Source organism: Tachysurus fulvidraco, chromosome 8 (genome assembly GCF_022655615.1).
Source record: "Tachysurus fulvidraco isolate hzauxx_2018 chromosome 8, HZAU_PFXX_2.0, whole genome shotgun sequence".
Classification (NCBI taxonomy): domain Eukaryota; kingdom Metazoa; phylum Chordata; class Actinopteri; order Siluriformes; family Bagridae; genus Tachysurus; species Tachysurus fulvidraco.
The window spans coordinates 21,194,219-21,206,737 of NC_062525.1; the positions used below are offsets into that span (position 1 = coordinate 21,194,219).

General features: G+C 39.4%; 1 protein-coding gene across 1 annotated transcript in view; it reads right to left on the reverse strand.

Moving 5' to 3' along the window:
- LOC113662210 (alpha-tectorin-like) overlaps positions 1–12,519 on the reverse strand; it is a 46,671-nt gene that overhangs the window by 5,668 nt on the left and 28,484 nt on the right. Inside the window, exons 18-21 of the mRNA XM_047817367.1 lie at positions 11,593–11,619; positions 9,138–9,158; positions 4,946–5,053; positions 4,291–4,475 (exon numbers count right to left, since the gene is read on the reverse strand). Of these exons, the coding sequence (XP_047673323.1) occupies positions 4,291–4,475; positions 4,946–5,053; positions 9,138–9,158; positions 11,593–11,619 (341 nt within the window). The remainder of the gene's footprint in view (positions 1–4,290; positions 4,476–4,945; positions 5,054–9,137; positions 9,159–11,592; positions 11,620–12,519) is intronic.

A 12,519-nucleotide genomic window follows, 5' to 3' on the forward strand; every position in this document is an offset into this window, starting at 1 on the left:
GATTACGTTAATTTCATGAAGAGTGTCATCTCCAAAGGCCATGCTGAAAAGGTTCCCATAGCGGAATTGGAACGACATGATGGACGCTTATGGTATCTACCTCACCATGGGGTATATCATCCCAAAAGGCAAAAGATCAGAGTGGTGTTTGATTGTGGAGCATCATACCAAGGAACATCATTGAATGAACATCTTCTGCAAGGTCCAGACTTAACAAGTCCTCTGGTGAGTGTTCTTGTGACTTTTAGAATGGAGTATGTTGCTATGATGGCTGACATAGAATTGATGTTTCATCAGGTCAAGGTGCATCCCAATGATTGTGATCTATTGAGATTTCTTTGGTGGCCAGGAGGAAACATTGATGGTGATCTGGAAGAATACAGAATGGTCGTGCATTTGTTTGGAGCGACATCGTCTCCAAGTTGCTCTAGTTATGCATTGAGAAGGTGTGCAGAGGATCATAGGGATCTGTATGATGCCAAGACTGTAGACGTTGTCTTCAATAACTTTTATGTAGACGATTGTCTTGTATCTGTGCCTACAAACTCAGATGCTGTGCAGCTGTACCAAAGTCTCACTGAAATATGTGCCAAAGGTGGATTTCGATTAACGAAATGGATAAGTAACAGCCGTGCTGTGTTGAATGCCATACCTGAGGAAGACAGAGACCAGAAAATAAAGAGCTTGGATTTGGAACATGACATGCTACCATTGGAAAGAGCATTAGGTGTTCAGTGGTGTGCTGAGTCAGATGTTTTCAAGTTTAAGGTGACGATCAAAGATAGACCTCTTACCAGAAGAGGAATTCTTTCTGTCATTAGTTCTATTTATGATCCTCTTGGTTTTCTGTCTCCAGTGATCTTGCGTGGCAAAATTATACTTCAGGATCTGTGTCGAGAGAAAAATGGATGGGACAGCACTATTCCAACAGTGTACATTCAGCGATGGACAAGTTGGTTGGACGAACTTTATGAATTGGATAAATTCCAGGTGCGCAGGTGTTTTAAGCCTGACAACTTTGGAGAAGTTACATTGGCCCAATTACATCACTTCTCAGATGCCAGTGAGAGAGGTTATGGCACCGTATCTTACTTGTTGCTTCATAATGATCAGAACATTGCCCATTCTACTCTGCTAATGAGTAAAGCAAGAGTGACACCTTTGAGAGTAATCACTATCCCTCGTCTGGAGCTCATTGCTGCTACACTTGCGAGTCGTATGGACAAGTTGTGGAAAAGAGAGCTGAAGTTAAATCTTCAGGATTCTGTATTCTGGACAGACAGCACCTCTGTTCTTAAATACATCCAAAATGAGACTTCTAGGTTCAAATGCTTTGTAGCCAACAGAGTGGCTGAAATTCAAAAGGTTTCTGAAACTACACAATGGAGGTACGTGAACTCTTTCAACAACCCAGCTGATCTGGTATCCAGAGGTATAAAGGTGACTTCCTTCTTAAAAAACAAGATATGGATTTCTGGTCCTTCATTTCTTCTTCAACCACAAGAGTCGTGGCCCATGGATCCTACTCATGTAGGTGCAATGTCTTCTAATGACCCAGAAGTAAAAGGGAGTGTTCTGGTGAATACTGTACAGGTTCAGCAGGATTATGATTTTATTCCATACTTTAATCACTATTCTTCATGGATGCGATTGAAAAAGAGCATAGCTTGGATACTTCGATTCAGGAACATTTTAATTGATCTAAGCAAGGAAAGGAAAAGATTGATGACTGATTACTGTGACATGGACAAATTGCAACAAGAGACTCTTGACAAGGAGATGCAAAAGTTCAAATCCAATATGACCTTTAAGTTGTTGTCTCCAGATGAACTGGAAAAGGCCGAATTGGAGATTATTCGTCTATGCCAAAAGAAGAGGTATTCTGATGAACTGTCTAGTCTAAGGAAGGATGGACTGGTAAAACGAAGTAGCGTTCTCTATAAACTTAACCCTGTGCTCATTCGGATACTATTAGAGTTGGTGGACGTCTGGACAAGGCTATGATGCCTGAAGAAGTTAAACATCCAGTTATACTGGCTAAGGACCTGCATGTTACAGATTTGATCCTGCGGCAAATTCACAATGACATTGGACACTGTGGACGAAATTATATGATGGCTACTTTGCGACAGAGATATTGGGTCCCTGGTGCCAGCACTGCGATAAGGAGGATTTTATCAAAGTGTGTAGTCTGTAAACATCTTCATGGAACCAAGGGTCATCAGCAGATGGCAGATTTGCCACAAGAGAGAGTTATACCTGACAAACCACCTTTCACTCATGTTGGAGTGGACTGCTTTGGTCCCTTTGAAGCTAAGCGAGGAAGGAGTATTATAAAACGTTATGGAGTAATTTTCACGTGTTTGACCATCAGAGCTGTTCATCTCGAAATATTATCTTCACTTGATACAGACTCATTTATTCATGGATTAAGACGATTTATTGCACGTCGAGGACAAGTAGTCGAGATACGTTCAGACAATGGTACGAACTTTGTCGGTGCCCAACGTGAGTTGCAGGAAGCCAAAAACAACTGGAATCATAATCAAATCAATTTATTTTTGCTTCAAAAAGGAATCAAGTGGAACTTCAATCCTCCGTCTGGTTCACATTTTGGAGGAATTTGGGAACGGCTTATAAGGTCCGTAAGGAAGATCCTAAATTCTATCCTTAGAAGACAAAGTTTGGATGAGGAGGGTTTACACACACTAATTTGTGAAATTGAATCAATCCTTAACAATCGTCCTATATCTAGAGCATCAATGGATGTTAATGATTTGGAAGCCCTTACTCCTAACCATCTTCTTTTGTTGAGGACTCAGCCATCTTTACCACCTGGACTGTTCGAGAAGGACGATTTGTATTCACGTCAAAGGTGGCGACAGGTCCAGTACATGGCGGATCTATTTTGGAAAAGGTGGATCGGAGAGTATCTACTTGAACTACAGGAACGCCAAAAGTGGCTGGTGAAGAAACGCAATTTTCAAGTGGGCGATATTGTGCTGGTAGTGGATGATACTGCTCCAAGAAGTTCATGGATTATGGGCAAAATTATTCATATCATACCAGATAAAAAGGGATTGATACGTCAAGTAAAAATCAAGACCAAGAGTACCTACTTGACCAGACCTATTACTAAAATTTGCCTTCTTCTTGAAACTGAGAACTTTTAGTTGTTTAATGACGTTTTAAAGTTTACATAAGTTGAGAACTCTCAAATGACATTCTGAAGGCTTAGTTGGATTGGTTCGCATGTTATTACAGATATTGTTCAAACATTGAAGAACTGGACATTTACACCCTCACATGCACAGTTGTATATACATTGTGTCTGTAAAATGAGATTTAATGATTTCATGTGTACAGAAACATACATTGTGTAGTCTACTGTGATTGTATCGTATTATGATTATTACTTTTTTTTTTTGGGTGTAATAATCAGGGGCTGGTGTGTAAGTGCCCGGTAAGGTTTTGATGTCTTTTATTTTGAAATTGCCACTTTTCCTTTGTTACGTCACTTGGTGTCCACAGGTGCATATAATCTGGGAGTTTGCCCGTGGATGGAGGTGGAAAGGGGGTGAGTAGTTGGGACACTCACTTTCTGTTGACCGTTTCGTACGTTTCGTTTCGTTTCTTTGGATATACACTTCCTTTGAACGTTTCTTTTGATTTACAGTTACTTCCTTTTCTATTTTTTGGAGATTATTTCATCTTGCCATCATTTCTGCTATACATCACAATAAACCACCTTAATGAAACTGAAACGCGTCATCTTTAACTCCCTCTACTCAGCCTCTTAGCGGCTACTGGTTGCTGCTACATCTTGTATATATGAAAAACTGCTTTTCATGTAAAGCCAGAGTGTAAAGAAATAAAAAAATGCAAGTGTAATTTGTCAGTAAATAGATCAATCATCCCTCCACCATATGAAGCCAGATTTCTAATGGTACTTCCTGGGTCATTAGTTCACTTCCTGTTTGGAAGATATTTAATCATGCTCTCAATAGCCATCTTTGCTAAACCTTTGTATTCTATCTAATCTCATGTACATTATCATTTCTGTTTCTATTCCTATTTGTGTGTGTTTTATTATTATTATTATTATTATTATTATTATTATTATTGCCTGGAAATTGATTGACTTTCTGTTTTGCATTTAGATTGTTTGCATTGAATTTGCTGTATTGTTCAATAAAGTCAAGCAAATTGTGTTATTTCGAGTCTAATTCTAAAGTTAAAAAATGATAAATACAATATATAATATACAACAAAAAGGTGCTAGTTTTGTACCTCCAGAGTTGTTCCACACATGCTGGCATTACTGTCAAATTGGAAGACCAGCCTGTTATGTTGGATCTCCCCTTTGCATCTTGGGTCATTAAGGTGGAGAACATCTGTAGAATAGCCAGCTTCAAAGAGTTGACAGCGAGACAGAGACAGTGATCCAGTACTGCCTGAACATGTTTCTTTGGCGTCTGAAGAGAAATAGGTAAAAAAGTCAGAAAACTGTGGATTTAGTACTCAGAGAAATGCATGAAAGATTATGTGGAAAAACAATAACTAACACTGGTTAATCTCCTGGATTGTTTCCTAAAATTAGGATTCACTGTTGACAGGTGAATGATTTCTTCACTTGGGCAAGATCGTTAGCCTGCTAGTCCAAGATGAATGCCACAGTAAGGACTTGTAATTGTTTGGGACGACAAAGCTATTAATTAGCTAATAATTTTCAACACATTCTTCCCTCATTTTAAGGCCATAGCATAAGCAAATAAAGCAATAAATAAAACATGGGCTGCCAATTTAAATTAGGATTTATTGAGACATCTATACATTACGCTCCCCAAACCAGACAGTGTGTGGGTGTGCTTGTACGTGTGTGTGTGTTTTCTTACTACTGATGTACTGATGGTGGGGACAAACAATAGTAAAATGAAAAAATTACCATAGATATTCGGGCTGCTTGTTGTAATGTTGCCACAGGCACAGCCATAATCTCCATTTTTCTGTATACAGACTTCATCCGAAGCACAGTTCAGTTTCTGGCAGGGTGCTACAAAGAGAGGCGAGCCGAAAGACAATCTCACTACAGTTTTATCATCAAACTGGGGTGACAATGAAATTGTCTGATACAGTTGAGATTGAAATTACACAAACTTGCCACCCATAACAAAAATGAGCTCAAGTGTCATGCTACAAGTGGCTTGATAACGGACTATTTAATAAACTAAAGTTCTAATGAAGTTAACAGTTCAAACACAGTTCACTTGTTTCACATTCACTCCCCTGCTTTATAAAGACCCCATGTTAGTACAACATCCCTGGACACTTAAAGGGCATTGAACATGCTCATGAACACCTCCCTGGCCCGAGGGAAGTCGGGGGGAAAAAGTTTGGTGTGGAGTTGGAACGTTTTTGCAAAGAATTTCTTCCCACCCCACTCACGAAAGTACAGTACACAACGCGCACAGCGGCCTTATTCCTCCACAGGATATGAGTGAGGGGGCAGTGACAGTGTACGAGGCGCACTTGAGAAACAGTTTAATGGACTGATTCCGGAAATATCTGACAAGATGAAAAACCTATGCATCACGTGGGACACTGAAAAGCTGAGCCTTATCGAATGACATGCTCTGCATGCGGAAAAGCTGCTCACGCAAAACAAGAAGGAGCGAGAGAAAAAGCGAGAAGCACAAACACACAAAGTTCAGCTGACAATCATGCAAGCCGTGGTGCGGTCTCGATCACATCGAGGAAGAGGGCGATGAAGAGGAAGAGACAGTGGATGTTTTATTTGCGGAGGACAAGATCAATGGGCAAGGGAGTGCCGTAAGAGACATGATGAGGAAAGTGTATGACCATCAACATCTCCGGCCGAGGAGATCAGTGATTAATATGTTTCAGCTGGCAAATAGTTATTTAAACCTAACTGATGCATTGTGCGGCTGCTTTTTCTTAAACAACTATGCTAGAAGATCTATCCTGTCACTGTGGAAAGGATATTACTTTGTATCAGGAGGGTGAAATTATTAGCCTACATCCAGCAAAGAAAACACAACACCTAAGAAGATTGCTGAAACTACTACAAATTGGTTAAGAACTGACCCACACATTATTAAAACCTGGAAGGATTAGGGTTGATAGTGGTCATTTCATTTGGCCAGGCATATTGATGTTTATTTTTAAAAAGTCAAATCTCATAGTTTGAAGGAAGATAAGAAGTGGATGTAATTTACACACACTCCTCAGTGAAACTTTACCTGGTGGTGCTGTTGTACTGTCTGTATGAGACAGAGATACAAAGTGAGCAAGATAAGAAGTAGACAATGATGGACAGTGAGATCACTTGTGCCATTTAAAAGTTGATGTTTTGTGTCGCTGACAGAAGGATTCCGCCAGACCAAGACCCAGCAGGATAGCGTAAGCCTGGACCAGCTCTGTGGGAGTATTTTTCCTGGACTGTTTTTTTTTTTGTGTGTGTGTGTGTGTGTGTGACATCAGTCCGCAGTTGTTCCAGTGAGGGATGCCGCTCCGCTTCCAGTTTCCACAGGGGGACACCACCTCAACCTCACCTCACAGATGATGTCACAGCCGGTTTTTGCTTGTTTTCTTGGTGTCCTGCTACATCGTCCTTCACCTGTTTGGTCTGGAAGTCGCTTCATTTCCTAGTTTCCTGTGGAGGATGCCACCCCACTTCCTGTCTGCGGGGGTGTTGCAGGCCCGTATTTCCTCCCAAAGATTATTTTTGTATATTTTTTGCTCCACGGCGTAGGTCTCCCCCTTTCTGTTTTTTCTGGACGTGGGTCTGGCCGCGGTTCGTCGGCGGTTGGGCTCAGCCCTTCAGCTCGGCTGTGGACGAGGCTCTGCCCTTCAGCTCGACTATGTACGTCGCTTGGCCCTCTCTGGCTCCGCTGCCGTGTGCCTTGCTCCCCCCCCCCTGCCTCGCCGTGTGCCTTGCACTCCCCTCCTGCCTCGCTGTGTCCCTTTCTCCCCTTGATATAATTTGATACGGGATTGGCGTATCGGGAGCCATGCCTCAAGGGGCAGTACTGTCAGGATCCAGCCCTGGACTTTGACCACGTGCTTCTGTTTATGTTCTGTGTCACATCTCTTCTTCCCTGCCTCTGCACACCTGTTCCTCATGTGTTAATTGTCATGGGTATTACTTTGTCATGTTAATAAATGACATTATCCATGTATAAAACTGGATGCATGGTACACAGGTTTTACAGGATAAGCGGAATGCTTAGGATGGTAAAGATGTTTTTCTGGTCAATAACACATCTTATAGAAAAGATTCCAACACACATGGTTGAGTGCCCATCTTCAGGCCCACACCTCACCAATACAAAGGAACAAAGAAGGGAAATAAAGTCTATTGATAGACCTTAGCTGAGGATTATGGGTAATGAAGTGCACTGAAAAATGGTGATGCAGTCTGCAGGGGATTGTGGGAAATGTAGTATACAGGAAAAAGGAAAAACAAGTCTAATTCACAACAGCCGCCCCGAAATAGAGTAATGAATTTGCTATTAATCATTGATTATTTTAGGTAATGGAATTAACTTGGCAACTGGGAGTACACAAGTTTTATCATTGATATTAATCTCAGCTACGCCAACATGTCCATCCTGACCGGGTAGAATACGTACTATCCTGCCAACAGGCCATAATGCATGTGGAATTTGAGAATCAATAACCAAGACGACAGCAGTGTCATTTAAATTAGGCTGTTCCCTATTCCATTTTTGACCAAGTAGCTGACCTGGCAAATAATAGTGAATGAAGGATGTCCAAAACTGGTCAGCAAGAAGAACCGCCCCATGAGAAGTAGATTTGGGGTGATGGTATCAAAATCTGAGATGTTAGATGAGGCATAACCAAGTGGTTTTGAATTAAACACCCCTTCAATTTCTACCAGGACTGTCCGTAAGACTTCCTCTCATATGGTTTGACTGCCGAGTACCACTCGCAGAGCGGTTTTAATTGAACAGATCTCTCTCACTCATGATCCTCCAAAATGTGGGGCTTGTGGTGAATTAAACTTAAATTTAATCTGCTGATTTTCAAATTTAAGTTGTAATTCAGTGGTAAGGTTCTGGAAGACTTCCTTCAATTCTCTTGCAGCACCACTGAAATAACTACCTTGGTCACTAAGAATTGGGTTGGGTTTACCTCTCCTAGATATAAAGGAACGTAGTGCCATTAGGAAACTGTCCATATCTAGTATAGTTAGCAAGGTAATATATATATATATATATATATATATATATATATATATATATATATAAATATACATATATACACACACACACACACACATCAAGTAGTCTGCCATTTTACATGAACCAACCTTAACATGGAAGGGGCCAAAACAATCCATTCCAGTAGACCAAAATGGAGGTTTAGACAATTGGAGCTTAGAGGAGGGGAGATCTGACATTTGAGGAATAGATGGTTTATCTCTCCGCTTCTTGCATTCCAAACAAGGCCACCGATGTTTCTGTACAGCTTGTCTCCCTTTAATTATCCAATATTTATGCCAAACTTCTGAAAAAACTCTCTCTAGGCCAGGATGGAAAAGTTTATCATCACAATCTTTGATGATTAGATGGGACAGTGGGTGTTTAGGGTCAAGAACAGCAGGATGAACAATTCCTGATTCAATATCCTTTACTCGTCTTAGCCTGAAATAAGTCATGTTTCTTCATTCAGTTCTGGAGAAAGGGTAAGAAGGCGACTTTGGGATTCAACAGGTTTATGTTGATTCAAGCACTGGTACTCTAAGGAAAACTTTGTTGCGCTTGTTTTTTTTTTTTAAAAAAGCACGGTTTCAACATAGGAAGTGTCAAAGGAGTCTGGATTGTGCTGTCGCAGGAGATCTTTTGTTGCGAACTTCAGTTCTGGCCATGACTCAAGATAGAGCCAGAAAAAGAGAGATTCAGTTTTTTAAGGTTTTTGGGTTATTCATATGGGATAATATACTTAGCATCATTTTATCAAAGGAAAATTATCAACTCTAGACTGATATGATGAAGCATATGATGAAAAAGTTATTATTAAATGTTGATTTTTTTCGAATAACAGTATATCCTAAACTGTTTTATTCCATTTATTCACTGTGTACTAAAGATTACCTGGTTGTATTGTTGTAGGAACTGCATTAAAAGGGAGAGAGAGAGATTCAGTTATTCATCACTTTGTGGAAAACACTGCACAGATGATGAACCAGCACCTTTTGTTTTGGTGGTCAGTAGTGAGAATTTACTTTAATCTAATCTTCAATTTCTAGGCATCATATGTTGTTTGATTTGTAATTTCTGTAGCAGGTCCAGAAAACCTACAGTCCCTGACAAAAGTCTTGTCCCTTATCTATTTTGTAGAAACACCTGCTATTAACCTGACCTTTAATTAATCAATTGGTGTTAGAAATAGCTCATTTGAAAAGCTAAAACCCTCCCAAATTAAGTTTAATGCACTGAAATAAATTTGTTTCACTGAAAAAAGAATTATCATTTAATCAAGACAGAAAGGTCAAATTTTGGCAAGACAAAAGTTGTGTCACCTATACAGAAATTGAACAAATTTACTGCAAATATGTAATGTGTGTACAAAAAATGACAGCAAATTAAGTAGTGGTGCTATGAGATCCAAATTTAATATCTTGTATGACTTCCATGAGCTTGAAGGACTGCATCCATGGGGTTTGGCAAGGATTCATACAATTTATTGAAGAAGTCATCAGGAATAGCAAAGAAAGCAGTCTTGCATGCCTCCCAGAGTTCATCAATATTCTTTGGTTTCGTCTTCCATGCTTCCTCTTTCTTCCTAGCCCACATATGCTCAATGATGTTCATGTCTCGTGACTGGGCTGGCCAATCCTGGCGAAGAAGATCAAGATTCTCCTTGAGGAACTTTGATGTGGAGATGGAAGTATGCGATGGAGCCCCATCCTGCTGCAGAATTTGGCCTCTTTTATGGTTGGGAATATAAGAGGTAGCTAAGATTTCTTGGTATTTTAGACTATTGATGTTGCCTTCCACCCTGCAGATCTCTCACACACCCCCATACTGAATGTAACCCCAGACCATGATTTTTCTGCCACCAAACTTCACTATTTTCTGGGTGAATCTCGGATCCATGCGGGCTCCAGTAGGTATCCTGCAATATTTGCGGTGACTGTTTTTTAATTCAACAGAAGATTCTTCTGAAAAATCCACCTTCTGCCACTTTTCCAGCATCCATTCTTTAAGCAGGCTATGGGCCTTGGCAAATGCCACACGGTTTTTCAATTGTCTTTTGTTTAGTGCTGGCTTCTGGGCACTTATTCGACCATGGAGGCCATTTCGAGAATCCGACAAACTGTTCTAGTTGACAGAGACTTCAGGTGACCAGGTCTCGTGGAGCTCTGCTGTAGTGGAAAATGGGCTGGCCTTGAATTTTTGAGCCAACAAACATTTCGAGCAGTTGTCTTGTGGAGTCTGCCTGACTTGGGCTTGTCCAAAACGTCTCCAGTCTCTTCAAATCTTTTTTTATCCTCTGTACTTGACTCTGAGACACATTTAAGGTGTCTGCCACATCAGCAGTGGATCTGGTCTTCAGCCTCTTGATAATCAAAACTTTAGTCTCAGTGTTAATCTTAGGCATGTTTGCAGAGGTCTAGTGTACTGGGGTTATTTTTATACACACCTGAGACCTAATTGATCCATTATTAAGTGAAGCTCATATGACAAAGGCGACAAGACTTATGTCTTTGCAAAAATTGACTCAATGGGCTTTACCAAGCTGTGAATATTAAAATACTTTGACAGTTTCGTTTTTCACGAAACATTATTACAAAACCACTGGGATTAAAACGAGCCATTTCTTGTAAAAAAAAAAAAAATCTTGATCAGAAATAAATTTCAGCAGCACTTCAGGTCAATTTGTACACAAGCGACAAGACTTTTGTCAGGGACTGTACATAAAACATTTGAATATAATGTGGTTGCTTTGTTTCTTCAAAGAGGCAGAAATTCCAAAAGTAACATAAATTTACAAATAATTTCCACACAGTTATTATTAAAATTTAAATTGTGTGGAATGTTATGAACTAATAATGATCATTGCTGCTTAGTGAAGATACAGTAGATTGACATTGTGCATTAGAAAGGGGTGATATGATAAAGAGGAGTTACTTTCACTTCTCCAAAGTTGAAATTCAGTAAAATTAAGTAATTTCGTTCCTCTTATGACAAATCAATTTGAGAATATTTACAGTTCTTGAATTAATTGTACACACAATGCTATTGACTCTTTTAAGGTTACATTTTAATTTTTTAGATCGCTCGTGAATCAAGTCGGTTTCCTAACTATCTGCATCCATAATTTAACAAAGCTGTTGGATGAATTTGATTTGCAGAACACATTACAGTTTTTGTTAATTTAGAGACAAAAGAGTAAAACAATGACCTGTAAAATTAAAAGCTCAGTGACCAGTGATATTGACATTACAAAATGAAGACAGCTCAAATGAATCATTTAGTATAATGTTTAAAGCCTTTTCCACAATGTGAAACTGTGCCTAGAAAGAAGAATATTTTGATTAAATACCTGGTGGTGCAAATGTTGTTGTCATAGCTGTATAATAGAGAGAATTTGATCTTCAATAAGATGAATTATTCATGTGAACACTATCAAGAATCACTGGATTTTTTTTAGAACGTGTGAAGTATGGAATTAACATTCATACATTTTGATCTACACACATACAAACTGTCAGTGAAACCTTACCTGGTTGTGCTGTAGTTGTAGTATCTGTAGGAGAGAGAAAGACAGGGGGTGAGGCAGAAGTATAGAATGGTTACTAATTCATGTTTCTTTGTTATTAAAATTAATTTCACTTTATTTTCTTCAGAATGTTTACCTGGTGGTTCTGTTGTTGTTTCTGCAAGATAGAGAGAGACAGAGAAAGAGAAGAGAGATTCATTTTTCAGTTCATTGTCATGGTCTACAACCAAGAGAAGTCTTCACGAGAGCAAATACAGAGGTTTTTACCACAAAGTGCAAACCATTCATAAGCCTCAAGAATAGAAAGGTCAGATTAGACTTTATTGAGGCAGTGTGATGGGATGGGCATGCATGTCTTCCTATGGCACTGGCTCACTGGTGTTTACTGATGATATGTCAGAGGACAAAAGGAGCCAGATGAATTCTGATGTTTACAGAGATATACTCCAAACGCAGCAAAGTTGTTTGGACGGAGCTTCACAGTACAGGTGGACAATGATCCAAAAGAGAATGCAAAAGCAACCCAGGAGTTTCTTAAGGAAAATAAGTGCAATATTCTGCAACAACCCCCTTTAATTAAATCTGAAAGTCTTCACTTCAAATTAATCTTGAGCCAAAAGTATAAAATTGTGCTCATGTCCAAATATATAAACCTACAACTGTATAATTCAAGATTATTAGACTAATATCAAGAACACTATACTTTTTAAAAACACAACACAGTTTTTAACATGCACACATTTCAATTTA